Source organism: Lepisma saccharinum, chromosome 11 (assembly GCF_977018435.1).
Source record: "Lepisma saccharinum chromosome 11, izLepSacc3.1, whole genome shotgun sequence".
NCBI classification, from domain to species: Eukaryota; Metazoa; Arthropoda; class Insecta; order Zygentoma; family Lepismatidae; genus Lepisma; species Lepisma saccharinum.
Genome location: NC_139239.1, coordinates 53793138 through 53820657, shown reverse-complemented (window position 1 = coordinate 53820657; position 27520 = coordinate 53793138). Strand labels below are relative to the sequence as shown.

At 36.0% G+C, this 27520-nt stretch overlaps 1 protein-coding gene across 1 annotated transcript in view; it reads right to left on the bottom strand.

Moving 5' to 3' along the window:
* The window catches only part of LOC145994803 (uncharacterized), a 308553-nt gene that overhangs the window by 100276 nt on the left and 180757 nt on the right, over positions 1 to 27520 (bottom strand). Inside the window, exon 2 of the mRNA XM_083131108.1 lies at positions 24935 to 25061. Coding sequence (XP_082987234.1) covers positions 24935 to 25061 — 127 coding nt within the window. The remainder of the gene's footprint in view (positions 1 to 24934; positions 25062 to 27520) is intronic.

The window sequence follows — 27520 nt, the reverse complement described above, 5'->3', positions numbered from 1 at the left end:
TTAATGTCTGAATTTAAGGACAAAATAGATGCGGTTAGTACAGCGTGTTTACAATCAAGTAGTGTAATTGATGCTACAACCAGGACGAGAAATGATGAACCCCCCTCAGGCAGATTTGGCTACACTTAAAACTTGCTCAACATGCCCATATGAGCTTTTTGCTCAAGTGTGGTACTCCGTCTAATCCAAGATTTTTGTAAAAATGCCCTCGGGAATTTCCCGTGAAATGATGACCCCCCTCAGATTGATTTGCCTACACTTATAAAAGGCACTTCTGTGAGATTGTTGTCCATAAATTTGTTAAAAATATGCCCCTCTTGATATTTTTTTTGGCTACACCTAAAACTAAGCCACCCTCACCCACACCCACCCACATACACACCCACACACACCCCTCACACACACACACACACACACACACACACACACACACACACACATATTTACTTCCGGTTTAAGTTTAATTATACACCAGGCTCAACTTGTGCAATATTCAGAGGCCCTCTAGAATTGCTCTGTGACTCTCTCATTTCTTACATCATAAATATATGATTTTTCCCCTATAAGAATAACACTACATATAGTGTCATCAGGGAGTGTATCGTGGAATTCACAGATAATTTTAATGTTTGTCCTGTCATTAACCACAACTTGTTTCCTTTTTGAAGTGTTGATGACAAACATGGGTCTCTGTGCTTTGAATTCATCTGGTGTGTAATACATGTCAGTATTGCCAGTAGTGACCCTTTTGTATGCTGTAAAGGCCTCGTATAATTTAAGAAAATCATCCTTGGACATGTCTAAATTATAATTTTCTCTAGGGAATACCTCATTTCTGCCATTTTTAAGATATATGTTCTTGATGTTGCAGTTATCAAATCTACTTGAATTTTTTTCTTGATTATTGTGTCTTCCAGTCTGAAACAGTACCACCACAAAATCCGGCATGTCATATTGTATACTGGAGAATGAATTTGTAGCATCAAACTCATAATAAGTACCAGTGGCAGGCTTCTGTACACATTGATATGTATAAAATTGTAAAGGAATTTGTGGATTTTTTAGAATATCTGCTTTGTATTTAAGAGCATAACTGGCTTCATATTCAACAACCGGGATTCTTAGCTCCATAGTCTGAATAATGCATTTGCCCTCATCAGGTAGGGTATTAGGCATAGCTTCCCCTGTAGAGTTTAATGTACTGTACCTCATCAAAGCATTATTATCATTGGCAGCTCATCTAAATGTAATTCTTAAACCACCCTTCCACATAATATCTTTGTAATCTGAGAAGAATCCTGGCAACAGGCGCATAGGGAACAGCACTGTGTGGCTCTTAGATATAATTTTATCACCAGCCTCAAATCCACCTATTTTGTAGTAAGAAGCCTCGGTTTTGGATAATTTTAGTGTGGCCAAAGCTGTGGAGGTAATGCCGGGATAATCCACTCTGTTTATAACAACACCATGCTTTCTGATCTCAATTTCAGAGAACAGATGTGGCACAAAATTGTCTACCAATCTTATATTTGAATTTGCCGGATAATCTGTACCATCGAGCTTTACAACATCAAATTTGATGTATAGATCTGCTCTGTGGGGGTGTATAAAGCCATCCCCTACATCAAGATCAACCTCAATCTCTGTGTTGGGTTGATTTAAATTTGCAAATGTCCTCCTGTTTGGGGGGAATGATTGTAGCTCATAACTCTCAATATTTTCCATTTTTTTTGTATGTATTTTTATTTAAATATTAATCTCTATGATAGCAGTTGTTGTGGCTTCAGCAAAATCAACTAATTCTTCTTTTTCATTAGTGACCATCAACTCAATATAATCTATTCTATTATGGCACACAGGAAAATATAATGTTGGGGATGGAGTGTAGATGATTGGCTCCATAAATTCAGAATTAGGTTTAAATGTTGCAATGATGCCAGTTTGTTTGTGAGTGCCTATGCCATCTGATTTGGTGATCATACCCTCGGCCACATTACAGTGAATATTCAGAGTCTCTATGGCTAAGAATTTAGGTATATTAATAGCAGTGTGTTTGATGGCTGGTTCAAGTTTTGTGTTGTTCTCAAAGCCTAACAGCTCTCCTATAGTACCCAGATCCACTGTTTCTGTAGCAGATACAATCTCTACTCTGTGAGTGACAGAATTTTGAGTTAATACTATACCTCTGGGTAATTGAGCATTTAGAGTGGACAGATTATACTGCCCTGGAGTGATGACAATTTTTTGATCACCAACTGCAATTTTGTTGTTGTGGTGTGTAATATTAGGGATCAAGTACATGCCATAAAATGCTCTGAGAGCTATTGTTTTGGGATACACTATATCATCATGTAATCTAAGTTTCAATATTGAATTTTGGCTGGTGAGATGGAATACCCCCATGATGTTTTAAATACCACAGGGCCTTTTGAAATTTTTCAATTGATGGTTTATTTATTTGAGACATATATCTAAGAACAGATAAACACAAATGTCCACAATTAACATCTTTGAAGTTTTGAACACGGGCATTATTGTAATAAAGATTAGCTGATTTTAGATATTTTACTAAATTTTCAGGTGGAACACCTCCAAATGAATCAAACACAAATGCCTCATCTTTTAAATATTTAAGATAACAGATCCAGTGAGTGCCCTGATTTTTGTACTTATCCAAATTAACTATGCCACACTCTTTGTTGAGTGGTTGTTCTGGTAAAGAATCAGACATGTACACACCTCTAAAATTTTTGATCCCCAGTGGCTTAATTAAAGCTTCAATATCTTGGTTTGTAAGCGGCTCTTGTTTTTTTTAAACTTATTCATGGCTCTCTTAACACCTTTGCCTTGTTTCTCCATGGCCATGTTATGGCGCTTCAATTCATCTAATTCTGCCCTATTTTTCTTGGCATCTATTACTGTTTTTGCTATAGCAGCTGATCCCCCAGCCAAGCTCCCAACAGGCCCAAGTGCTGCTAAGATGGCCGGGATAGTAAATATAAATCCACCCACATGTGATTTTTTCCTGGATTGCTGTAATTTTTTTAATTGGGCTGTACTAAGCAACAATTTCATACCATGGCCCTTGGCAATACAAGAGCTTTTTTTCTTGCGCTGCTTTTTGGTTAAAAGACTATCAATAGTTTTAAGAGATTTAAGACCTGCATAAGGTATTTGATACATAACACCCTTGGCCTTCATTGTAGGTTTATTATATACATATTCACAGCCCCCACCCCAGTTTTTGTTTGGTGTTCATAGCTATGGTGGTTCCCAATGCTGCTATTCTTTCACTTAAAAAAGCATCTTTGCTTACAAATCTACCAAATGCAGCCTCTTCTAATTTCTTGTCTGCAACATGTCTCTTGTCAAGATCAGTATGTGTGTTGTATGCTATGTCATGGTCTCTGCAAGCAGCATCTAGGGGATTAACACCAGGATCACCTCTGTTTAATCTATGCTCCAATTTTGTGCCTGGACCACAATACTGATAGCCTGGAATGTGTAGTTCAAATGGCAGCTTGTTTATAATGTCATTAACCAGTCCCCGGCCCTCAGAAATATTCCAAAATTTAGGTGGTAGAGTATTAATAATTTTTATAAGATATCCAATCCCATTAGTGTCATTCACTATAAAATTAGACAATTTGGTGCTTATCATGTCCATAATTCCAACCTTTTCATTGTAAAAATTGTGGTTGCCAGCATTTTCCTCCCCAGCTATCACCAATAACCTATCTACAAGTTTCCTGACATCATCAACCCAGACAAATTCTTTAGGCAGGGTGTTGTATTGTTTGATTCCACTGCCAGTCTTGATCTGTGACCATATGGGCTTGATTAAGTTGTTCTATTTTGCTCCACTGCTAGACTTGACTCTTTTTTGTGTGGGATCATTGTTCTGGTATAGAGCATCTGATTTTATTAATATTTCTTTGTAATGCTCATAATCTTGATCTGTATAGCTGCCAGGCCTTTTCCTAGTCATCAGTTCCCACAATCCAGGTGTGCCAGGGTACTTAACAAAACCACCTTTTTCTCCAAGATAAGATTCTGAATATACAATTATATCATCTCCCATAAATGTTACTCTGAAATTGCCAATTCTATGTATGATGCTACCATCACGCTCTGTGTCGGCATATAAGCCAAAAACCTCATCTTTATTGTCTTTAGGTGTGCTTAAATATTTTTGAGCAAGAAGACCCAATTCAATAGGATCCTGAGTAGCTTCTATTCTTCGAGGAGCAACAGGACTAGGTGTATGAATACTAGAAAGTGGGGTGATTGGATAATCTAATATGTTCCTTGCAGCTACAGGTACAAGCTCTGTGATCAAATTTTGATTTTGCTCTGTAACAGTTTTGATATTTTTACCTAATTCACTAATAGCATCAATAATAGGCTGTTCTGTTTGCTTGTGTTTTTCATAGATTCCTCGGTTCTCTGATTTCCATCCCTTAAATCTTTTTACAAGATAATCTCTTAATTTAAGATCATCAATGATTGGCCTTTTCATGGTTATTTATATATGTTTCAATGTCTAGAAAATTGTTGATTTTATTTCTGTATTTGCCACTATTGGGTTTTCTTGTCATATCAATTGTGACAAACCCATAACTGTCCTGGTTCCAGCACCTACTGCAAAACTTAGAAAAATCATTGTAGCTCAAGTCCCCACCTACATATTCATCATGTATGTGTTTGAGGTTGGTATGATCTTGATGAAACACACATATAAAATTGCTGTTGTCTCGGATCAGCTGCTTCGGTATTTTTGAAAAAGTCTGTGCCAGGTAGAAGCAATCAATGTTTTTGTGTCGGTCCTGTGTAAAGAAATATCTAACCTTGTTTTGATTATCCAGTATAATGTCATCAAACACAACAACAGAGTTATCAAGACAGTCATGGAGTGGCTTAACATCTGATTCAAAAGTGGCTATATCCAATCCATCATATAGCTTCATCAGTTGCTGATATTTTAATTGTTCCAAGCTCTTAGAGAAGACATACAAGTGCCTGTTTTTCCAGTCTAACCAGTTGGGTGCCAATAAAAAATTATCAATCATTAGTGTAGTTTTACCACAAGCTGATGGCCCAACAATAAGACATCTAATATTATCAGGCAGCAACTTGCCATTTCTCTTAATCTGCTGTTCAGGTTCTGGCAGCCTTTTTATAACATCCCAGGTGCTCATATTATCACTTTGTCTGCATCGATCCAGCTGTGTTCTGGAAGTCCTAGCCATTTGACAAATAACTTGTTGCCTTTTCTGCGGATGATTTTTTTCTATGAGATATGTGTCAGCCTGTTTAGTTTTGTTGAGTTCTTCTTCATAGAACCGGCCTTTGAGAATTTCTCCTCGGTGGTCTTTTATTATATATGTGTTAAGGATCCCAGGTTTAATTTGAACCACTGTAAATAATTCAGTGCTCCAGTTTCTTGTAAAGCCTCTTTTGAATAAGTGCTTATATTTGCTGATTCTTACTTGATCACCCACCTTGTATTTGGCTTTTCTTGTTGTTGGCTGGTATCTAGGATAATAAACAGTCCTGATCAATTTTTGCTCATCAGATGAAGTTACCTCAGAGGATTTCATGTTGATTGTGGAATGGACCGAGTTGTTATATTTATGTAGAAGTTCTGGAAGAATATTAAGCCATTTATAATTACCTTGAAGTGTAAATTGTTTATACATAAGATTTTTTAGGGTTTTGTTGAATCTCTCTACAATTGAGGCCTTGAGATCACTGTAACTCGAATAATGTTGTATTGACTGGCTTTTAATAAATTGTTGGAACACAGAATTATAAAATTCTTTGCCATTATCTGTTTGCAAATAGCGCGGTGATCTTCCACTCTGATTGATAATTGTCCTGATGGCTTCTGTAACACATTTTCCAGTCTTGGATTTGAGTGGCACAGCCCAGGCAAATTTTGAAAAAGTGTCTATTACAGTGAGTAGATACTTGTAGCCCTTGTTGATTTTGTCTAAGTTTTTCAGCTGTCCACTTGCCATCTCAATCATGTCGCTCTGCCATAAATCATCTATGACTTTTGTGACTACTGGCAGTCTCTTATAATTATGTCTGGCTTGTCTGTGTAATTCATCAACAATAATTTGTCTAGACATAATATGTAAACAAGAATATTGCAACTACGGGGTGTTCAGCAGCTGATACTACAGGATTTTCTAAATATAATTTGTCTCCTATTTGTATATGAAATTCCAGAGAGCCATCATCTTCAGCATAAGATGTTTCTAATGTATTGGGATCTGTAAAATCCTCTAACTCTACACTGGTGATTTTTTGTTTGTTGTCAGCATTTGTTATTGATAAGGTGGGGTAGTGGTGTGCCTGTGGTTGAAGCCAATATTTGATCTTGATTGGTCTCAGTGTGCCCCCAACAAAAAACTGGTAATAAAATTGTGCAGGGGACAGCATATATATTTTGCCACCTGGTGTAAATGGTGAATCATATTCTTTGTTGGGGATGCTGTACAATTCAAGAATTACTGTATGTTTTGGATTCTCAATTATGCCGGTTATTTCTTTTTCTGCTGTAAGCAATCTGCTTGTTACAGATTCAAGGTGCTCATTGATGGTCCTAACAACATCATCATGGCCTGGCTTGATTTTTATGTCCACAACAAGTTTCTTGTATTATTGCACAATCTCTTGAAGCTGGGTGGCAAAAACAGACAAAGCATTTGCTTGATTGGATTCCATGGTCCCTAGCTGTTGCTTGATATTAGCTACAATTTGCTGTAAATTTTCAACAACTGCCAATTTTGAATTTTGAGAAGTAAGATCATGGACCTGTCTTCTGATATCCTCAAACAGGGCATGCAGTTCATTAATATGTTGATAAGTTGGTAGAGTGGCCACTGTCTGAGTAAGTTGTTTGATCTCTGTCTGGATATTCTTGATATCTTCTAATTTCAATATGCGATTCACTGCTCTCTTAATATTTTTAAGTTCCTGTGATGTAGGCAGATTTGATACAGTATTTTGCAAAGATTCAAGTGCCAATTTCACATTATTTAATTCAGAAGCATCAGCCACATTTTGCATAGCATTTTGGAGCAGGGCTATATCTGCCTGAGTGGGTGTTGATTGTTGTAAAATTTCAAGTTTTGTTTGGATATCATCGATCAAGTGATGAAAATGAGATAGCTCAGATTCAGTGTTGAGGTTTTCAAGTTTTGTGATCTGTTGCTGGACACTGGCAAGGGTGTCTACAATACCAGGCAGGCGAGATTCTAGAGATTCTTGTACATTTGTCAAATCACTTTGCACTGCTGCTATTGTACCCTCAAGATGGGTTATGGTACTTTGAATTTTTCCAAAATCTTCATATGTTTCAAGTTGCAGCTTAATGTTGGCAACACTCCGAGTTATTGCACTCAAAGCATCAGAAGATGGCAAGTTGTTCATAAAATTTTCAAGTGTCTCAATTTTTTCTTTAACCTCGGCTATGGCATTGTTCAAGGGGTCCAGATTAGGTATCTGGAGTGATTGAATCTGTTCCTTTAGAGTGGAAATCACTAGATCAAAATCTTCTTGTGATTTTATGCTTTTGACAATTGTTTGGAGCTGTGTCTGGATATTATTTATCTTCTCTTCCAATTGCTGTTTCAATTGCTCAGAGTTGGTGGCCTGGGTCTTAAATTTGGCTTGAAGAGCTGCTACAGCTTCTTCTAAACTTTGAAAATTATCCAATGTGCCCAAGTCAGTATATTTTTGAAGCAGCAATTTGAGTTCAGAATCAATTTTAAGAAGAGGGTCCATGCATTGTGATTGCAAATTTGTAATTTCTAGTTGAAGACTGGCATTTAGTGTGGTTTGTAAAGCTTGAAAATCACTTCTTAATTTCTTGACTCTGACATCAAGCATCAGAATCTCATCACTGTGATCTTCATGCCTTGTATGGCCAAATATATCATTAGGCATTTTGATTTAGTGGTTATTTATTATTGAATATCTGATTCTTAATTCTATAAAAAAGGTATAAGCTTGTCATAGGATCCAGGGACCTCAATATATAAGCAGTCACCAGCAGAAACAGTATATACAGTGCCAGAAATCATGTTTGAGTCCTTAATTCTATAAATATTTCTCCCTACTGAAATCTTGACATTACCCTCAGGGGTTGTAATAAATTGCAATTGACCACCTACAGGTAATTGGTAATGATTTAAATTATTGTTAAATATGTACAATGTTTTACCTGTTTCATCATCAACATCTGAAAGTATGCTGTTCAGATGAATAATTAACAAAGCACTTAGTTTAGATATCATATCAGAAGAGGGTTGTGGTGTTGGCAGGTCCATAATAGCCTGTTTTTTGAACCCAAATAAGTTCATAGGCATGTTTATTTATTTCAAATCATGCTCTGTAATTGGGCATTGATTACCACTTTTCAAATCACAATGACCCCATGGTAGAGTATGTATGCCACATGATAAAATGCATCTCTTATCATCATGTGGATCCAGAGCCACTTTTCTTACAATATTTGTAGTCAACAAGTGATCCACACTCTGAATTCTGGATTCTGATGTTCTGATTGTGCTACATGATTTGAGGCAATTTTTGTAATCTTCAAATTCAAGTTCTTTGTCAACAATTACTCTGCCAATGCCCTTGGCTTTTATTGCAACAGCACCACTACATGTTTCAAAGCTGTACATCTTGGCCCTTAACCCAGCAAATGCCACAATAACATCACCAAGTGTCTCATCTTTTAACTTGCCAGGCACCTTTTTGTTGTGGTGTTTAATTTTTGAATGTTCACTGTTATCAAAATATTCAAGCAATGCAGGCTGTGCTATATCTTCATAAACATCTTCTGTTTGAATATCAAGAACAAAACTATATGTGTCCATGTACATCAGTTTTACACAATCACCATAAAAAGGCTTCAGCACATCATAATAGAGCTTTAACATGTGTAATTTGGCCAATTCTAATATCACAGCCCCTACATAAATAGGCTTATCAAACTTAATCTTTGTTTTTTTCATTTTGAAGAGTGCCATATGCTCATCATAAATTCTTGTATAATTGAAATTAGGCTTTGCAATCAATTTTTTGCTCAGGCTGGGGTCAGTAATTATTTTAACATCAGTATGTTTTCTGACATTTTCTATGGTTTTGCCATACACTGAATTGACCATCAATTTAAACAAAGTTTTATCAAATTGGCTCATTGCAGATGTTCGAAGCTCTGTGTTTGTATCAATATATGGCTTCAACCATCTTGAGTGTCTGAACATCAAAACTTTGCCAACTTTGGTCACTTGAACACCATGATTCATTAGGAACTGGAGATTTTTATAATATATGACATAATTCTGTTTTGGCTCTAGAGTCATCATCAATTTCTTTTGTTTAGAGCCAGGTGAACACTTAACCTCAGGAATTGGGGGCAGATCAGAAAATGTCTTGTGCAAATCATCAGGAATTGTCAGATCAACCTCTAAGAACAGGCCATAGTTACTGTCATCAAAATCCTGAAGATCTTTAATATTGAAATCTTCAACCCACTCAAGCCCTGCATATGGCAGCTTATCCATCATGGCATAACCATACAGGCTGTTGGCATCTACATACAGTATATAATTTGATGGGAGTGCTGGATCATAATTGAGAATACACTTGTTATTTGCTCTGCCATATCTCTGAGAACATTGCACCATGCCTCCTCTTATACATTGCTCCATAAACAGATACATATCTTGATCTTGGATCAGATCCAATTGCATTTTAGTGTTTAAAAACATTGCAGACCATGCTAGGCCTGGTGCACTGTAAAAATACATTGGATCCAGCTTATAATTTTGCATGGAAGATTTTCTAAATGCCTGAAGTATATCAGCTAAGAGGGTCACATCAAGTTTTAAATATGCCTTGTGATAATCACCAAATGTCTGGCATTTTAAATTGTTCCACATCAACTGGGCATGGTGATAATCATCATCAGTGATTCCAGATCCTCTGATTTTGCTGTAAAACTCTTGTTGTGGTGGCAGAGAACACTCATCAAATTTAGAAAAACCTGTAACATAGTCATATGGATATACACCCTTCCGCCTAATTAATTTCAGGTCCTGATTTGGAAACAAAGCACATGTGATTTTGAATTGATCATCAGATAATTGAGTGGCCAGTGTAGCCAGGCTAGCAGACAGAATTCTGTATGAATCAAGAAATCTTAAGTGAATAGGAACACCATTAACTTTAATTATTTTGCTAATGGCAATATATTTCTCATCATTTTCAGCTAAAATATTTAAATTCTGCTTGTCAAACCCCTCGTACCTGATCAAATGATGAAAATCATAATTGGATGCACCATGGCAAAATATGGGGACAAATTTTGGTCTCTGGATCTTAATATTACAGCTATTACACAGGGCCATTAAGAATTTACCATCTGTATGAGAATGGTGATGCACCTTGATATTTGTATCTGAAAATTCAGAATCACATACCGGGCATTTTTCTGCATTGTTGAAATCTTTAATCTGTTTCTCTGTTAAAGGCAACATGGGTTTTGATTTTAATAAGATATTAGATGCTATGTCATGGCACTCATTTTCTATTCTATGTGCAAATTCTTTGATGGCATCTGCTCCCATGTATAAATATTCTTCACTAACAACACCATCCTGAACAACAACATAATAAAAACTAGAAGGTTCATGTAACTGGTATGATGTAATTGAAGATTCATCAGGATCTGGGCTGCATAAAAGTTTGATTCAAAATCACAGACTATATATGCTGGGTGTTCCAACAAGGCTTCAATATTTTTTGAATTTGGCATTTTCACTTGGATTAGGCATCACCATATGAACAGGTTTATGGTTGCCACAGTATTTTAAATGTTCAATTAACTTGTTTTTAGCAATTTCTGCATTCACTTCACAAACCCCATTTATTATTTTTTTACCATCAAATACAGTTAAACATCTTCTACACAACTTGAATATTGTCTTAGATTTGTCTAGTTGTGTTCTCACTAAAGCTTCAAGATTATGTATCAGAGTGTAATGATATGTGCTATCCTCTTCAATTAAGAGCAGATCAATCGGGACAGCAGAATCATCATCAAATGTACTGATTCTGAGAGGTGCTATCAAGCAATTGCCACGGCCAGTAGAACAAATAAATACATTAATAGATAATTGTTTACCATTAATATCCCTAGCCTTTTTTTCAAATTTATCAATATTCTGAACAGACATTGGATATTCTAAACCCTCCATTGCTTCATCAAAATCATTTTCATGTTGTTTATAATAACTTATTCGCTCAGGATGCCTTGAAATTGGATACAAAGCAGCTAAAATACACCACAAAAAGCATTTCTCATCATTATTTTTTATATTAACCACGGCTTGTTTGTTTTTAATATTGGCAGGTAATGGCAAATATGTAGGTCCTTGTAATGGGCTGAATTCAGAAATATTAACATAGAGCTTGTGTGGAGATCCGCATAGGCTCCATCCAGACTCTTTTCCAGCAAATTCAGAGTGTTTAATATTCAATTGATCTATCAAACTGCTTATTATTTTGTCTGAATTTGCATTTGAATATACCGGTACAGTTTCTGTTATGTGGGGCTGTGTAAATTTTGTGCCATTTGGCTTCTTATATTGTGTAAACAATTTGAGGGACAGCTTATAAGAGCCATTTTGTGCATTTAGAATTGCCTGCACATCTGGATTTATACTATTCAAAAAATTCTTAATGTCACATCTTGGCTCTGATACAAAACGGTGATCCCTTAATTGGCCATTAAAACTGCTATGGATGGGTTCATAGCGTGGCTGCTTTGCCGGTCCAGCATTAACAGGTGTTTCATGCTTCCTTTTCAGACCAGATGTAGATGGTTGAGGGGGCAATATTGATGACTGTGCAGAGCAAGTACCTTTATGTTTATATGTGAAGTATTCCATGCTATATTTTCTATGGCATTTAGGGCATATTTTTGTGGGAGTTCTGCATTTGTCTGGATTACAATTCCTTTGACGTCTAGCCCAATTGGGGCTGGTTATATTCTTATTGCATTGATTACAATATTTTTGATTTGGCATTTTTGTTGTTTATTATATAAAATTTCTTGGGGTTCAAATCAAAATTCTATGCTTAATAAAAAATATCAGTTGGGTTCAGCAATGTGCTTTGTATACTTAGTGTGTGTGTGTGTGTGTGCGTATGTGTGTTAATATTTTTGGCTTTGGTATTTATATAAAATTTCTTGGGGTTCAAATCAAAACTCTATACTTAATAAACCTATGACAGGTTGTACAGGATAGCCTACATGCACAAAGATAGAATAAGTATTGATCCACTGAAGCACTGACCTTTCACAATTGCATGTCTGCACAGGCATGTCGTGATGTGCATGGAAAGGCATTGACCTAATGCCATGTGTCATGTATTGATCTTGTATAACAAACTAGGGCAAATATAAACCCTTTGTTCAATATATTAGAAAATTCTATATATTGAATCAAACAAACCTATAATTCAATTTATACAAATCTGCGATATTTTTGTCTTTTTTTAAAAAATAAGAGGAGCACTGCAACAACACATCTGTACTCCTCAGCCACTCTTACAATACTAACTGATATGTAATACAAAAAGCTCTTGCATCATAATTTGTTGCACAACATAATGCAAAAGCTCTTGCATCATAATTTGTTGCACAATGCAAAAACTCTTGCATCATAATTTGTTGCATAATACAAAAGCTCTTGCATCATAATTTGTTGCATAACATGATGCAAGAGCTTAGTTTTAGGTGTGGGCAAAAAAAATAGCAAGAGGGGCATATTTTTAACAAGCTTATGGACAACAATCTGACAGAAGTGCCTTTTGTAAGTGTGGACAAATCAATCTGAGGGGGCTCATCATTTCACAGGAACTTCCCGAGGGCATTTTTACAAAAATCTTGGATTAGACGGAGTACCACACTTGAGAAAAAAGCTCATATGGCCATGTTGAGCAAGTTTTAAGTGTAGCCAAATCTGCCTGAGGGGGGTTCATCATTTCTCGTCCTGGTTGTAGCATCAATTACACTACTCAATCAACTACAAGTCTTGAATCTGTGTTTGATAATAAATGTCGTAATGTTGATGTCAAACTATCTGAATTTGAAAATGTGCAATTATCATTGAAAGAACACGTTCTTGATTATGACCACGTTTAGATAATCTCAATTCAAATTGTAATGAATGCTCTGCTAATATAGTTGATCTTATATCTAGAGTCACTATTTTAGAAAGTAAAAGCGATGTTAATGCTGATGTACATAAGCATATTTCTCATTGTACAGAAAGGTTCCAACAGTTTAATTCCCATATTGAGGGTATAGAACAAAATATCAAAAAGCTTCAAGCTGATGGCAAGGATTTAACAGCCAAGGTTAACGATAATGATGAAGGTAGCGTAGCCCTTACACATAATTCCTCTGCTCATAATTCTGTTGTTACATATAGTAATAGTAGAACAAAATCAATTGTTGTGGATAATACAGAATCTAATACATGTAGGAATGGAAAAACTCAGTGTGATGTTGTACTCAGTACTTCGTCTAGTGATGTATCAGATGATTCTTCTAGGACAGTTTCCGGTAAGAAGAATGTTATTAACACTCGTGCTCGTAAACATGTCCGTTGGAAGCACAAGTATAATAAATCTGTAAGATCCAGCTCTGAAGAAACTTCCGTAAAGAAATTCCGAAGTGACGACTCAGAAGGTCCATTCCAAAAACGAGAGTTAGGTGCTGAGAAATATAACTATACTAGCGCTTGCTATCAATTGTTTGGTACAAATTCACATCCTACTTCTAGTTTTGTGCTTACTAAGAATAATGACAATGTTAATAATGTACATAATAATCCACATTGTCATCTGGATCAAAGCGTTAATTCTCCTTGTATGTGGTGTGATTTTAACCCACAAATATCAGAACCTAACCCACAAAATGATTGTGTTAGTAATATCTATCGTGATGCAAGTGTACCATGTTCAGTTTCGAACAATCACGATGATCCTCATTCTTCTGTAAATGATTCGAGATTGCATAACTGTAGCAACACAGGGTTAAACGGAGCAAATCATATTTGCTATAATCGACCGTATAGTTTGAGAGGAAGAAGTGATCATCCTATAACTAGAAATACATGCAATGGAGATGGAAATGCAAGAAGTGGACGTTTAAAATTAAGTGAATTATCTCAATTGCCTAAGTTCTCGGGAAAGATAGAGCAACAATCAGCGAGAGAATATATTGAGCAGCTGGATAACATATTAAATGTTGTAGGAGTGCCAACAGAAATGAAACTGCAAAGTATCCAACAATGCTTCACTGGGAGAGCTGGTTATTGGTTTCGGACTCATAAATATTATTTTAATTCTTATGATCAGTTTGTACAAGAATTCATTAATCAGTTTGCTTCTTCGGAAGTTATCCAATCACAACTCTCCGTATTGAGGAATCGCAAATACGATCCCAGTGTACATGGCAGTTTAGAGACTTTTGCTTTAAAAACTCACTCTAGTTATTGCAATTTGGTTGAAAATCCTCAAGATATAGATGTTGTGCAGTTAATACTTAGCCAATTACCTGATAATATTGCCAATCACATTACTTGTCACGAAATTCGTTCAGTAGATCAACTAACTAGCATGTTAAGAAGAATAGATGTAATAAAATTTAGTAGAAAGGGTCTTGTTGTTCTTCCTAATGAAGACAACGAACGTGAAAATATTCCAAAGGTTTTTAAGAACTCTGAACAAAATAGAGGCAAGTTAAATGTGCGGCAAGTTAATGTTCGACGCTCGAAGACCACTAGTGTTTGTACTCAGACTCCAACCAGTAGTGAGGTAGATTCCAATGCTGTTATCAACCAAGGTTACGAAAATCGGCAGGGAAACAATCTTCGAGGTCGATATTTCAACAATTTTAGGCGAACCTCTAATAATTATGGACATCATGGAAATTTTACTACACGAAACAATTATAATAGCTTCAGATCTAGAAACGGAGGACAATTCCGAAATAATTACAGGCAAAATAATTCTTGTTAACCTACAGGACAATTTAATGATGAAAATTTGCTCAATCAATCGCGATTCTATTACATGAATGAAAATCGCAGTGCTAATAATAATACAATACCATATCAGCGTTTTCCTGCAAATTCTAATTCATTAAATTCTCAACCTGAAGCAGCAGGTTTAGTATCACAAACTAATTCTGATTCTACGAGAATGGCAAATCGTGAACAAAATACTTCGCAAATAAGTCAAGTGCAAGGTTCTTTACCTTTAACGCAAGTTCCCGTGAAATGTTAAATTAAAAGGTTGGGATGATTTACTTCAAGCAAGTTTTTTTTTGTACAAGGTCAAAGGTTTGCTTAAAACGACATCAAGAAATGTATTTATTAATTATTTGCACTTTAATTCAAAGAAAGGTGGAATATTTTAATCTATGCATATTCAATGTAACTGATGATGTTGGAATTTATTCCTATTGCTACTGATGTGCTATAAAATACGAGAATTGTTGTTGCATGCAAGAAAGAATGTGAACGTACATTCTGTTTCTGCGCGATATTGTTTAAGAATTTGTTCAGAGAATAATATACTCTGCATATAAATATTTGATTTATGCCAATGTATTGTATCTAGTAGGAATGAGAAATGGAATTATCCACTAGATTACATATGGTTATTATTTTATTTGAGAATTGATGTGTCTACAAAGTACATGAATAAATGTAGACAATACTTTTATGAAAGGCCATGGATGCCCTGACGATGTGATGATTATCTTCGTCTAACAAGTTTATGTGTGCACAAATAAGTATGATATTTGAAGAAACAGTCGCAGCATTATGTTATTACTTGCTACTCAATTGACAACTTGATGTATTTGTTCAAGGAAATAAGTAATCATGTAGCTATATATGAATAATTACGGAGTTTCCAACTGAGATAGTGAATTGGAAGATTTGAAGAACAGAAGATCTAAGTGCATATGTAGTATTTCTTGACTGTCCTGTATTAGCTACATCTATAAATTACTATTGCTGAAGAACTTATCCAAGATTTAGTGAAGAAATGAAGTAAGAAGGTTTGAAGATTTTGAGAGTTACATCGGACAATGAGAAGCTATAAATACAATTTCAGATGTAATAATTTATGTTCATGATTGTTTCCATTCAAGAATATTGTCTTTAGTTTAATGTACTGAATGCATGCAACTAAAACAAAATGAAGAATATGTCAGTCAAGTTTGATTCACGGAGATCATAGTGAACTGAATTAATATTGTTTGAAAAAAATATAATTTATGTTGTAATTTAAAATTGCAATGTTCACAAGTTTGTAACTAAATGTAAAATTTTCGATATTTACAGAACTTAAATAAGTCGAAAATTTTCACCCGGAAGGGGTGCGTATTGTGACTGACCCAAAGATGTTCATTTATTATTTATTGTTTAATTTTGTGTTTAACATGCATTATGATATTTAGGTTGTTATTAATTACTATTTTGTTATGTTCCAAAACGTTGTTGAATTAATAAGATGTATAATTAATTATTGATAATGTGAAATTGCGATGTATAAATTTCTATACTTATTTTGAGTATAGCAACGAAAAACAAAAGACAATAGATCAATAAGTGAAAATATATTGAAAATATATATAGTGACGTCCGAGTTTTCTTTGAATTTAACAAACTGTAAGTAGATTTGGATAAAGATAAATACTAGGATGTTTCGTTGAAGTGTGTGTGAAAGACTTGCTTCAAACGTTTATCTTGTTGTATTCATTCTGAATTTGTTTTCGGGTTTAAGAATGATAGAGAGTTTAGTTAGTTAGTAAGAATATTGAACATATAGGTAAGGTATACGAAGGAAATCAGGTCTATTCTCTGTTAATATTAAGGCTCAATCTTCTATTAGAAGCACTTCTCCAACTGCGCTTACAGGGAATCAAGAATTATTTCGAACATACGTAAACATTAATTTTGGGTAATTTCATGAATAGTGAGACCAAAGTGTTAACATGGGATATGCATTTAAGTTAGTCATATTATAAAAGAATGATTAATGAAAATTACCTTGGACTAACAATCTAACATTCGAATGTTTGGACCAAACTATCTGATATATACTTGTATACAACATTTTTTTTTACTAGAAATATTGCCAGGAGAAAATATATGATCGTAATGCAAAAATGTTATATATAATTTTGATTGTACTGTAATTAGGAAATTAGAGCAAGCCCGTCCAATGTACAATCTCTTGATCTTTTATCATGACCATATCAGACTGTTCATCTCAAAGAAATATAGAAATTTTTAAGTGAATAGGTGTTCTTTAATGTTTCCGAGTTATGTATGTAACAGTGTATTCTATATCAATTTAAAGATAATAATTACAACATAAATCTCCCAAATATAACTCAGTAAATTACATGTCGATCCTAACCTTCAAATGTAAAATCAAAGATTTAATATGACTAGTTCAAAGAATACCCAAGTTCCGAGTTTGAAAATGTTGAATCTGTATCTACGGGTAACTGTTCATGTATATCACTTCATACCTGGTGTTTATGTAGGCCTTTTTCTACGAACAAGAAATACACAGCATAGGAATGTCGCTAATATTTATCAAATCTATCGTTATGACATTAATCAGAGCTTATCTTCTATGTATGACTAACGCTGACATTTCGTTAATCAATCTCTTATAAATTCTGAGTTGTAGAGCCATGGGAGAGCCTGCAATAATCAGCAACGGGCTCTCTTCTCATATCGCTGAAATATCAACGACAGACGACTTGTCTAACAAATGATGAATTTTCTGGCGAAGGTTTCTAGGAAGGGCAGATGGCTAGCGGCGAAGGTCAAACAGTTCCCGAAGGATGGAAAAGCAATCAAAACTCTGATGATGTGTTTAGAATTTTTGCCAAAGGTTCAGTTGTCTTGCTAGCTAAAAATAGTCCAGGAGTGAGTAACGGGGACAAATTGTTCTTTCAGAGTGTTAACCAACCACATGGTATGAATACAATAGCTGCAAATAACCATTGTCTGAAATGCACTGCAATTCAGGATGTTAAGATTCAAATACATGTAATGTGTGTAATAGTATAACAAAAATTAAAATATAGACTTCAGTCTTTCATGAATCAAATTTAAAACTGTAAATCAATCAATAATTTGAACACAAATATTCACTAGGAACGTCGTTTCAAAATTTTCACATTAAACGTTATCCATTTATCGTAGAAGAAGTGTACCAAATGTCCGTAAAGCAGGCCCCCTGCATTTCTGCTCTTGATGATGCTGTAGGGTGGTGGAAATACATGGAACTGGTATCTTACGTTAGTGCCGTATGCATTACTTGCGCCAATGTTGATTACTGCGTCTGTTGTTATCATATCAGCTCGTGAGTGATTTTGTACAAGTTGAAAGTTGTATTACTACCACGATCAATTGCTGTACTTTGGTCATTTGAGAGGCAAATACGTCAACTCTTCTACATACTTAATCCTAAATATAGGGGATATCTTTATATGCAATTGGTAACTAATGCAAGGGAATACGTGAGAAATATTTATCATGGAAACTAACCCCTAGTTGTCTTAAAGTGGGTCCCCAACGTCGTTTTCACGACGGGCCCCTTGTGTTGTTGTGCAAGAAGCACAGAATGCGTTTTCGTCCACATTATAATCATGGAATTCTGGTACAGGTTGCAAGAGAATGGATATGACTAGAACAGGAGAGAAACTAAGAACATGGAATCAAGATAAGATGGCCATGTAGATTCTGTACGAGTGAAAACTAAGATCTTGAAGTAAGCTTCTAATGCTGTCTAAAATTTCAGAGAACGTTTTATTTTATTCCACAGCTTTTCATGTATCGTATTTAAGCTTATATCACTATAATGTATGCTGTTTCTGTTTTAAATTGTACTAAATACAAGGGGCCCACTTTTGGAACGTTTTTCTCCAATCTTCAAAATTTCATCTCTTCGGAAAAGAAATAGGATTTTCACAATGAAGTCATTTCTTTCTCGCTACGGGAGGAGTCATACTAAATAAGTACACAAAATACTATTTCAGGCTTTAGTACAGTTTATTTTGCCTTCATAGTTTCCTTGATATGGAGCAAAAACAGAATGGGGGCCCACATTTGGTACACTTCCTCTACTTATATAAACTTTCATCTATGTACCTAGGTACATCCATTTTACATATCTCACATTTCATTTCTGTTTACTGATTTTATGAATGTATGATGATATCTGCGCTCACATCTTAGAATGGATAGAGGCAGTAGTATATATGTATGTGTGTGTGTGCGTGTATGGAGTTGGAGATTTTGTTTCTAATCACACTTTATGCACAGATAGGCCAATTGGGACTGGACCTGCAGTTTAAAATGGGATCCGAACCACCACGTGTCTCCACTGGGAATTAACAATGGGATCACTTGATTACAAGGCGACGACGTTAGCACTACGCCATCGGGCGTATCTCTCTCTCGCGTGCGAGTACATACTATTATGTGAGAGCGTATTACACTGGTGTGTTTTGTGCATAATTGGATATTCTCTGTTGTAGGCAAACACACACACTGCACGATGAGATAATTTCCTTTTCAACTATTCATGACCACAACTTCACGTTTAAAGTGGAGGTTTCCATTTCAACTCAGTTACCCAAATGTCGAAACAGCAGTAATTAACTGGACCCCCACGACGACAAGCAGTCACAGTTGACCTTAGAATCTTCTTTACAATAAAAAAAAATTGACGGAAGTTATAACTCCTTTTTGTTTTGCGTTCCCTACAAACGCTGGGTAAATGAAGATACGGTAAAATATAGTACTGGTTACTCTGTTGAAAACTGCACTGCAGAAATAATGGTTTAAGACAGTCAATTTCAGCTGAGATCCGACTAGCGTAAAAAATAACTGCGGCCGTTTTCTAGATATTAACGGCAATTACATAAGTTACCTCCTAAACAACGCAACTTTAATGATTCAACTTGTATACCTAATTATGGCATACGCAAAAGTTTTCAAATTTTATTCATATTTATGTATGATAGTATATTCAAATTTAAATAAAGAAAACGGTTGTGTCCGTTTTTGTAAATTAACAGGCAGACTGTTAATGTTTAACGGTAGATTCTAGTTATAACACCATTAAGCCTTGTTTCCATGATATGAAAAACTCAATATCCTGACCAAAGCAGAAATTTATTTTATTATAAAACAAACTAAACGTAACGTTTCAACCATCTACAATGTGCAACATTTGTACTTGGTAGGCTACAGAGTCTGCAGAAGACCTTGCTAGAAGGTTTAAACGTTACGTTTAGTTTATGTTTTATAATAAAATAAATTTCTGCCTTGGTCAGCATATTGAGTTTTTCATAGATTGTAGTAAATTTTACGCTAACTTGAAACAATGTACTAAAAAAGAGAAGCCGAAAACCTTAGCAAACTGTTGGTCAATAGATCAATGTTTAACGTCAACAATGAATTTTCTTTTTATCAGCATTCTAGAGGAAATAAAGCATTGGGCAACACTGAACTGACACTTGAGGTTATGAGATCTGCTTTATCACTTGTTTTTTTACTCACACAACAAAAACTTTGCAATCAGTTACTAATATAAATAAGATAACTGATAGCTTCCCCTCTTCTCCCAATTAAACGCCTTCACTTTCAACCTTTGTTGTTGCGATAAGATGATCTTTGAATAAGTGGAGACGGGGAAATCCAGTACCACTCCAAGTACAAAAATGTCATAAATTATCCGAACAGATAATGTTCTTGTTTGAACGAGAGGGCGCAGCACCTGTAAATTTTCATTTCAGCAAATGTCGGAAACTAAGTCTTAAGTTTTATTGTAGATTTGATACAGTTATGTTCATCCATTTGTAAGCCCCATGTCATATGTCAGCCAGGGTTGGCATATATCAAGAAATGAATGAGTTGAGAAAAAATATGAACGACCGCATGTATAGAATAATGAACCTTAGCTTCTTCCAATCTAATCACTTCGATTTCATTATTCGAAGTATTTAATTATGTTAAGTGGCTGTGCTAAGAAAATACTTTGAAAATGAAGAAAATATGGAATTTTGTAACAAAAAATATTAGAAGCAAGTTAACCACCTGACATGGAAACAGTAAGTATACTGTATGTGTGTGCATTTATGTATAAAGGTAAAGTTCCCCGTACATGTAGCAACGTGCCATGAAGGCAAATTTAGAGGATGTGAGGGAAGGACCCCCACATATTCTCGACTTCGGCCATTTTCAAGGTGATGTGATCAACACCACGCTCCGCCTTTATCCCCTCCTGAAGTACCCGTTGATTTGAGGCTGGGTAAGCCCCAGAGCCGCTTTATGCTGGGACAAGGCAGGAAAAATTCCGACCTTAGATCACCAACCCCGGGAAACAAACCCGGGTTTCCCGCGTGTCAGTCAGACTCCCTACCGACTACGCCATCGCGGCTATAAAAAATAATTTTAAAAAAAAAGTATAATTATGGGTAGGGGAACGGCGGGCAGTATGGCCCGGCGGCATGTACGGCCCACCGAGTTTTTCAGGATTTGACGCAAGGTAGCAACAGCGTACAGTACTACTTACGTGACGCCAGTGTCTGTCCGCCATGTGCAAAGAGTAGGCTGTTGTCAGTGCAGTCTGTTAGGGGATGTTTCATTTTATTTGTTTTGTAGCTCTCGGCGTGCTGTGCAATATACTACGCTATTATTATTGTGTACTATGTCTAGAATATGTCCTATGAGTTTCGAACAGGAACGTTTGTTAGTTTGGTTAGGAGCCATTCTCTTCCTTAACGATCTCGGTCGGGTGGTATGGCCCATACTGAAGTCGGCATGATTACCAAATAACGACATGATTTTGGTTTGATTTGATTTGCTGTTTTAAGTCCACTTTGTGCACAGTAAGGCTAATCGGAACTGGACCTATAGTTTAAAGTGGGATCCGAACCACTATGTGCCTCTACCGGGTATCGAACCCGGGTCCCCTTGATTACAAGGCACTGCGCCATCGGGGAGGCAACGACATGATTTTATTTCAGAGACCGATGCCAAAGTTTAAGAAGAAGCCTGCAGGTGAAGGTCTGCCGATGACATTAAATTAGAGAACATAATGTTGGTCAGGACCTCGGCAGAACGGCATAATGTACCAAGAACTACTTTACTCAGAAAACTTCATAGTGTTAAAACTAAACCACAGGTAGAAATGAAACCTCAACTGGATGGTTTTAAACCAACTTTCAATGAAATGTAAGAAATGTAATTGATACAAGAACAAGCTGGTCACGCATATGAAACACTTGGATGCTCGGTTGATGTCATTGTCGAGAAATGAATTCTTAAGACTCTCCTTTGATTTAGCAGAAAGTTTGAAACTGCCACATCAATAAAGAAAAGAAAACGGCAGGTAAAGATTTTTATTTAGCGTTCATGAAGAGGCATCCTGAAATAGCCTATATAAAACCTGAGTCCATTAGTCTAATGCGGGCAGTAGGCTTTAATAAATAATAATTAAAAGTTAGAATACTGTATTACCAACTATGTAAACTATTAAGTGATTGAAATAAACAATTTAGCGCTCAAAAATATTTTTCGTTTCACTTAATTTCTCTTTTTAAATTGTGGGCCATACCACCCGACACTGAGAAGTTTATCATAAATGCAGATATAAATTAAAATTGTCCCTGATCTTTTATTTCACACATAAAAATTATTTTTTCAGTATGTATGTAAAACCAATACTTCAGAAAATTGTATTGCACAATTTTACATGATCCTCTTAGTTCTTACAGATTTTGTATGATATTTTCCTTAAGAGGGCCATATTGCCCGCCGTACCCCTATATTTATTATATTTTCGTGCAGGCTAGGTTTCGTATATGTGGTGGTCGTGTCCTAACAATATCGTAACCACTTAGTGAAAACTTTGAATTTACATATACCAATCCTGATCTGCTCGGAAGCATAAACAATGTAAACGTAACCATACATTTTATTTTTTTTAACATATTATTGTAAACAAGAGATGTCTCTACTGCAAATAAGCAAATTATGAAAAGTTACTTGAAAATAAGCAACAATGATATCATCGGTCCAACATTAAGTTCCGTCAATTAGAAGAATACGACTGTTAATGTTGTAGGTTGATCAAAATAGAACCAGTATGGTAACTTTAGGCTCATTGTTAATATTTTCAAGACACACAAGTGTTGTAGTACAGGAAAAACATGTTTGCTAATTCTACTTTTGTATTACATACATCTCTTCTGTAATGTCCTGCCCATTACTAAATGAAAAGTAAAAAGACCGAATTACAATAACCTATGCTTTAAGTATGTGAGAAATCAAGGTATCTTAAGATTAGGGAGAGCCAACCTTGCAGTGCCTATCACTGAGCGGAAGCGTGACGTCACAGTGCAGGGACAGAGCTTGTATGAAGCAGAAGAACGCTATCATTTTTAAGGGGGAAAGAATTTTTACTTTGAGGATGGAAAACATTCTAATTGTCACACTCTGGGATGCTCTTGAGGCACTCCTTTAATGAATACTAACACGACTGAAAGCGCGTTAATTTTAAAAGGGAGCAAGCACAAGTTCAAGCGTGTGTGAAAATCAGTGTTTCTGAAACTTTCTGATCGGGTGTTTTTAAGAAAGTTGTCAGTGTTGTCAGTTCGCATTTTATAAAATCATATAATTTTAACAAAATCTTCACATGCTTGAGAAGCATTACATGAACGAAAGAGTTAAAAAAGAAGTAAATAGTATGTGCCAATCGTGCGACATCCATCCGTTTCTTTAATGAGCGAGAAATATTTAAGAGACAGTTACTGAAGTAACAAATAATTATTACAAGGAGCTTTAATAAAGTATTGTAAAAATATATCTGAAATATCGACCCTTGCAGTACCTCAATTTACTTGTAGGGGCATGCATAACCTTTACTGCCAATCGCTACCGTAAACGAATAAGAAATTTTAACATATTTTTGTTCGATAAAAATGGCTTGTGATGCCAAAGCATAGAGTACCCACTAGTAGTTGGTACCCTGTGGCCAAGTTAATCTTTCATATATGTATTTTTTTCTTCATGAGATCAGGCACGAATTTAGGGGGACTTGAGCGGAATATTTTAAAAATGGCTAAAATTATTCAAGGAAAGCCGAGTTGAAAGAAATATTATTCTCTGCATGTAAATAGTTATAGCTACTCCTCTTTGAAAATTTGAAAAGGGCAGTACGTTAACCACTGCGCCACAGAGACTTACAATGTAGGTTAATGACCTTATTATTAATAACAAGGTATTTTTTTACAGTATGTGATGAACTGATGAATACTGTTACTAAAATTTTACACTTGGCAAATAGCAGGATTTTTAGTGAAATCATGCTAAAAATACAATAAGAATTGTATCCAATGTAACTTTGATTTAGCCGAAAAGATAAAAGCAAATTTGACGTTTCTTGTTCTTGGACATACTTCCAGCAAAAGACATGATTAACGATGAAGTTTTCGTCATCAGGTGAAACGTATAGCACCAATATTGCCACTTCATTAAGCATAAACGACCTTCTATTCCGTTGCCTTGTCCGCAAAATTGTCATTTTCCCCCTTCACTCTGCACCTTACTTTCTGAGCATACGTCGTCTTTATCACGTCCTATGTCACCTGTACATCACCCATAAGTGTTTCCTCTGCTTCTGGATTCTCAGAACCGATGGCAAGATCCCAGGAAAAGGGGGAAGGTTCGTTCAGGGCGAGAGGATATTTCTCGCGCTTGAATTCCAAAAAATGTCCCCCAAAAATGGCATATATTACCTGCTGGACATTGTCCGGGAGACATCCGATGATCCCCATTGTCAACTGGCCGGCCTCTACCTCCCGGAAGTAATGGTCCGGAAGTGTCGCCGTCTGTCGGTTGATCCCTCCAAACATAGTGGACATCCTGCGAGAAAAGAGGACCACAAAGTTCCATTAGAGTTGGAGACCTAAAGGTGGCATCTACTGAATATTTTCTTGCTACAAAAATAAAAATTGAAAGCTTTAACTATTTTCACTGTGGCTACAATCAGAGATCAGGAACGGCAAGTAAATGGGTACAATGTATGCCCTCAAATAATTTAACAGGCACAAGATAGCCAAATGCTTTTGTTTTCATTATATTCCTATTCAAAAGAACCAAAACCACCGTGAACTTATTATACTGCACAGTAGCGTCGATTAGGGGGACGTTGGGGCATATGCGCCGACTTCGGAAGGGTGAGGTACTTTCTGCACACAAAGACCAACGAAAATAGTCATGGACAATTTGTGAACAATACTTATGGATCCCACTGTACTAGTTATTTCACTTGATCTGTGCTCTCGGAAAACTTTATAAGGAAGTAAAAATTGTTCCGAATTGTACATATTTTTCAAAGTATATTGAAAATAACCATAAAATTTGAACAAAAAAAATATTCTAAATAATATTGATTTTTTATTGGCAGTACAAGGTTAGACAAATTCTCTTTTAAACTATGCGACATGTTTAAGTATGGTAAGGGATAAGGCAAAACCGAATTATAAAAGTGTGTAAAAACAAGTACATTTCAACATGCCGTGAAAGTAGCGCCAAACACATTCAGAATCTCGGCTGTCTGTCTAATATTACTTAGGTACTATAAGCTTTTCAGAAAGCAATCTGAATCATAGCCAATGAGGACTCAGATATTCTCTGAAGCAGGTCATATTAAGACTGAGTTTCCTGGTATGTATTGGTTATCTAATGGAAGGTTCTGGTCTCCAACAAATCCTTGAGGTCATATATGTAGATAGTGCTGTTATGATAACCTATGATCACCTGAAAAGTCCCTCACATCCAAATAGAACACCCTGGACTGTATTTTGCAGGTTAGCGAGGATCTGGCGTTTGGGCTCTCAACCAGTATATTCCTGTGGCGGCTCGTACTGTGTCCTCCTTACATGTTTGTCATCGTCGCTTCATCCATCTTTCTCATTACCATGCACCATCATCACGATTAGCCAAAACTGACAGAAAAGCGACGTAGAATAAATTAAATCAAATCAAACCAGAAAAGCCATAGCCAGAGCTATTAGGGACAATTTCATAGTTCATGAAATACTCTTCACGCCACCTGACAAATGAACACATTTTTCAGTCACGTTCAGTAATATGAAAGGAGGTGGATTAGACAGACGTGGCAAAGATTTGTTCACGATGAGGCATTGGAGGAAGGAAAGAGCTGGAATGCAGTGAAGAGAATTGCCGTCAGCAGGACCAGAGGGGGGTGTTCTATTGATGCCCTATGCTCCACAGGGAACAACAGGAATTAAGTCACTATAACCTCAGTGAAAGAACCATCCCGCTAGACATGACATTGTTAACGTAAAAGTTCATAGAGTCTAGCGACTATACGCACGCGGCTTCTGATAAAGCTTAAAATGTTTGTTCTCTATCTCGCCGATTGTTTCCAAACATGTTTGCGTAGCTTGATTGGCACTTACTTCATGCTTCCAGGTAGAGATAATACCCACTACCTTTTAGTAGCTTGTTCTTCACATCAATGCGTTCGTGGATGATTATTATAGATTGTTTACCATTTCCTGACAATATAATGCATTACAAACAGATTGGGTTAGTTTCACGGGAGCCCCGAAAGGTTAGATCTGTGTGTGTACGTCTACTCATTCTTTCCTTCTCCTATTATAAAAAGAAAACCAGAATAGAGATTACAATAATTATTTCAATCCCTATTCGTGCTTTCTTTTCTTATAACTCTTTATAGCCTTGCTTCCTATATTCTCAGTCTTTTTAAACTTCAAGCTTATCTGTTCTCATCTTGATAATTTCTCTTTGTATTTTTACCTCCCTGTCTATTTTTTCTACCATTTTCTTCTTTATTGTCTCCCTCTCTCTTGGTTTCTCTCGTGCCTCTCTCCACACGCTTTCACGTGCTCTCTCTCTCTCTCTCTGTGTCTTTGTATGTGTGTGTGTGCTGGTTCTATATTTATTTATCTATCTTTCTCTCACTATTCATATGTTTCGTTTATTTCAGTTTCTTCTATTCTGTTTCTGCCCCTCCCACCTCTCTCGCTCCCATTTAATTTCTTTCCTTTCTATCTCCAAGTTCTTTATATCTCTTCTTTCCTTTTTCTTTCTCACTCTTTCTTGTTTTCTTTGCTGGCTCCCTTGTCGGAGTGGTTACCACATCGCCCTACAACGCCAGGTGTACCGGGTTCGAATCCCGGCCTGGGCATGGATGGTCGTGAGTGTCCATTCATCAATTTCATCATATCATCACTCATCCCCAGCTTTGCAAATTAGCCAAAAGTGGCACAAAAAGCAAAGTAAAATAAAGCAAATCAATCAATCAATCTTTCATGTCTTATTTCTTTCTAACA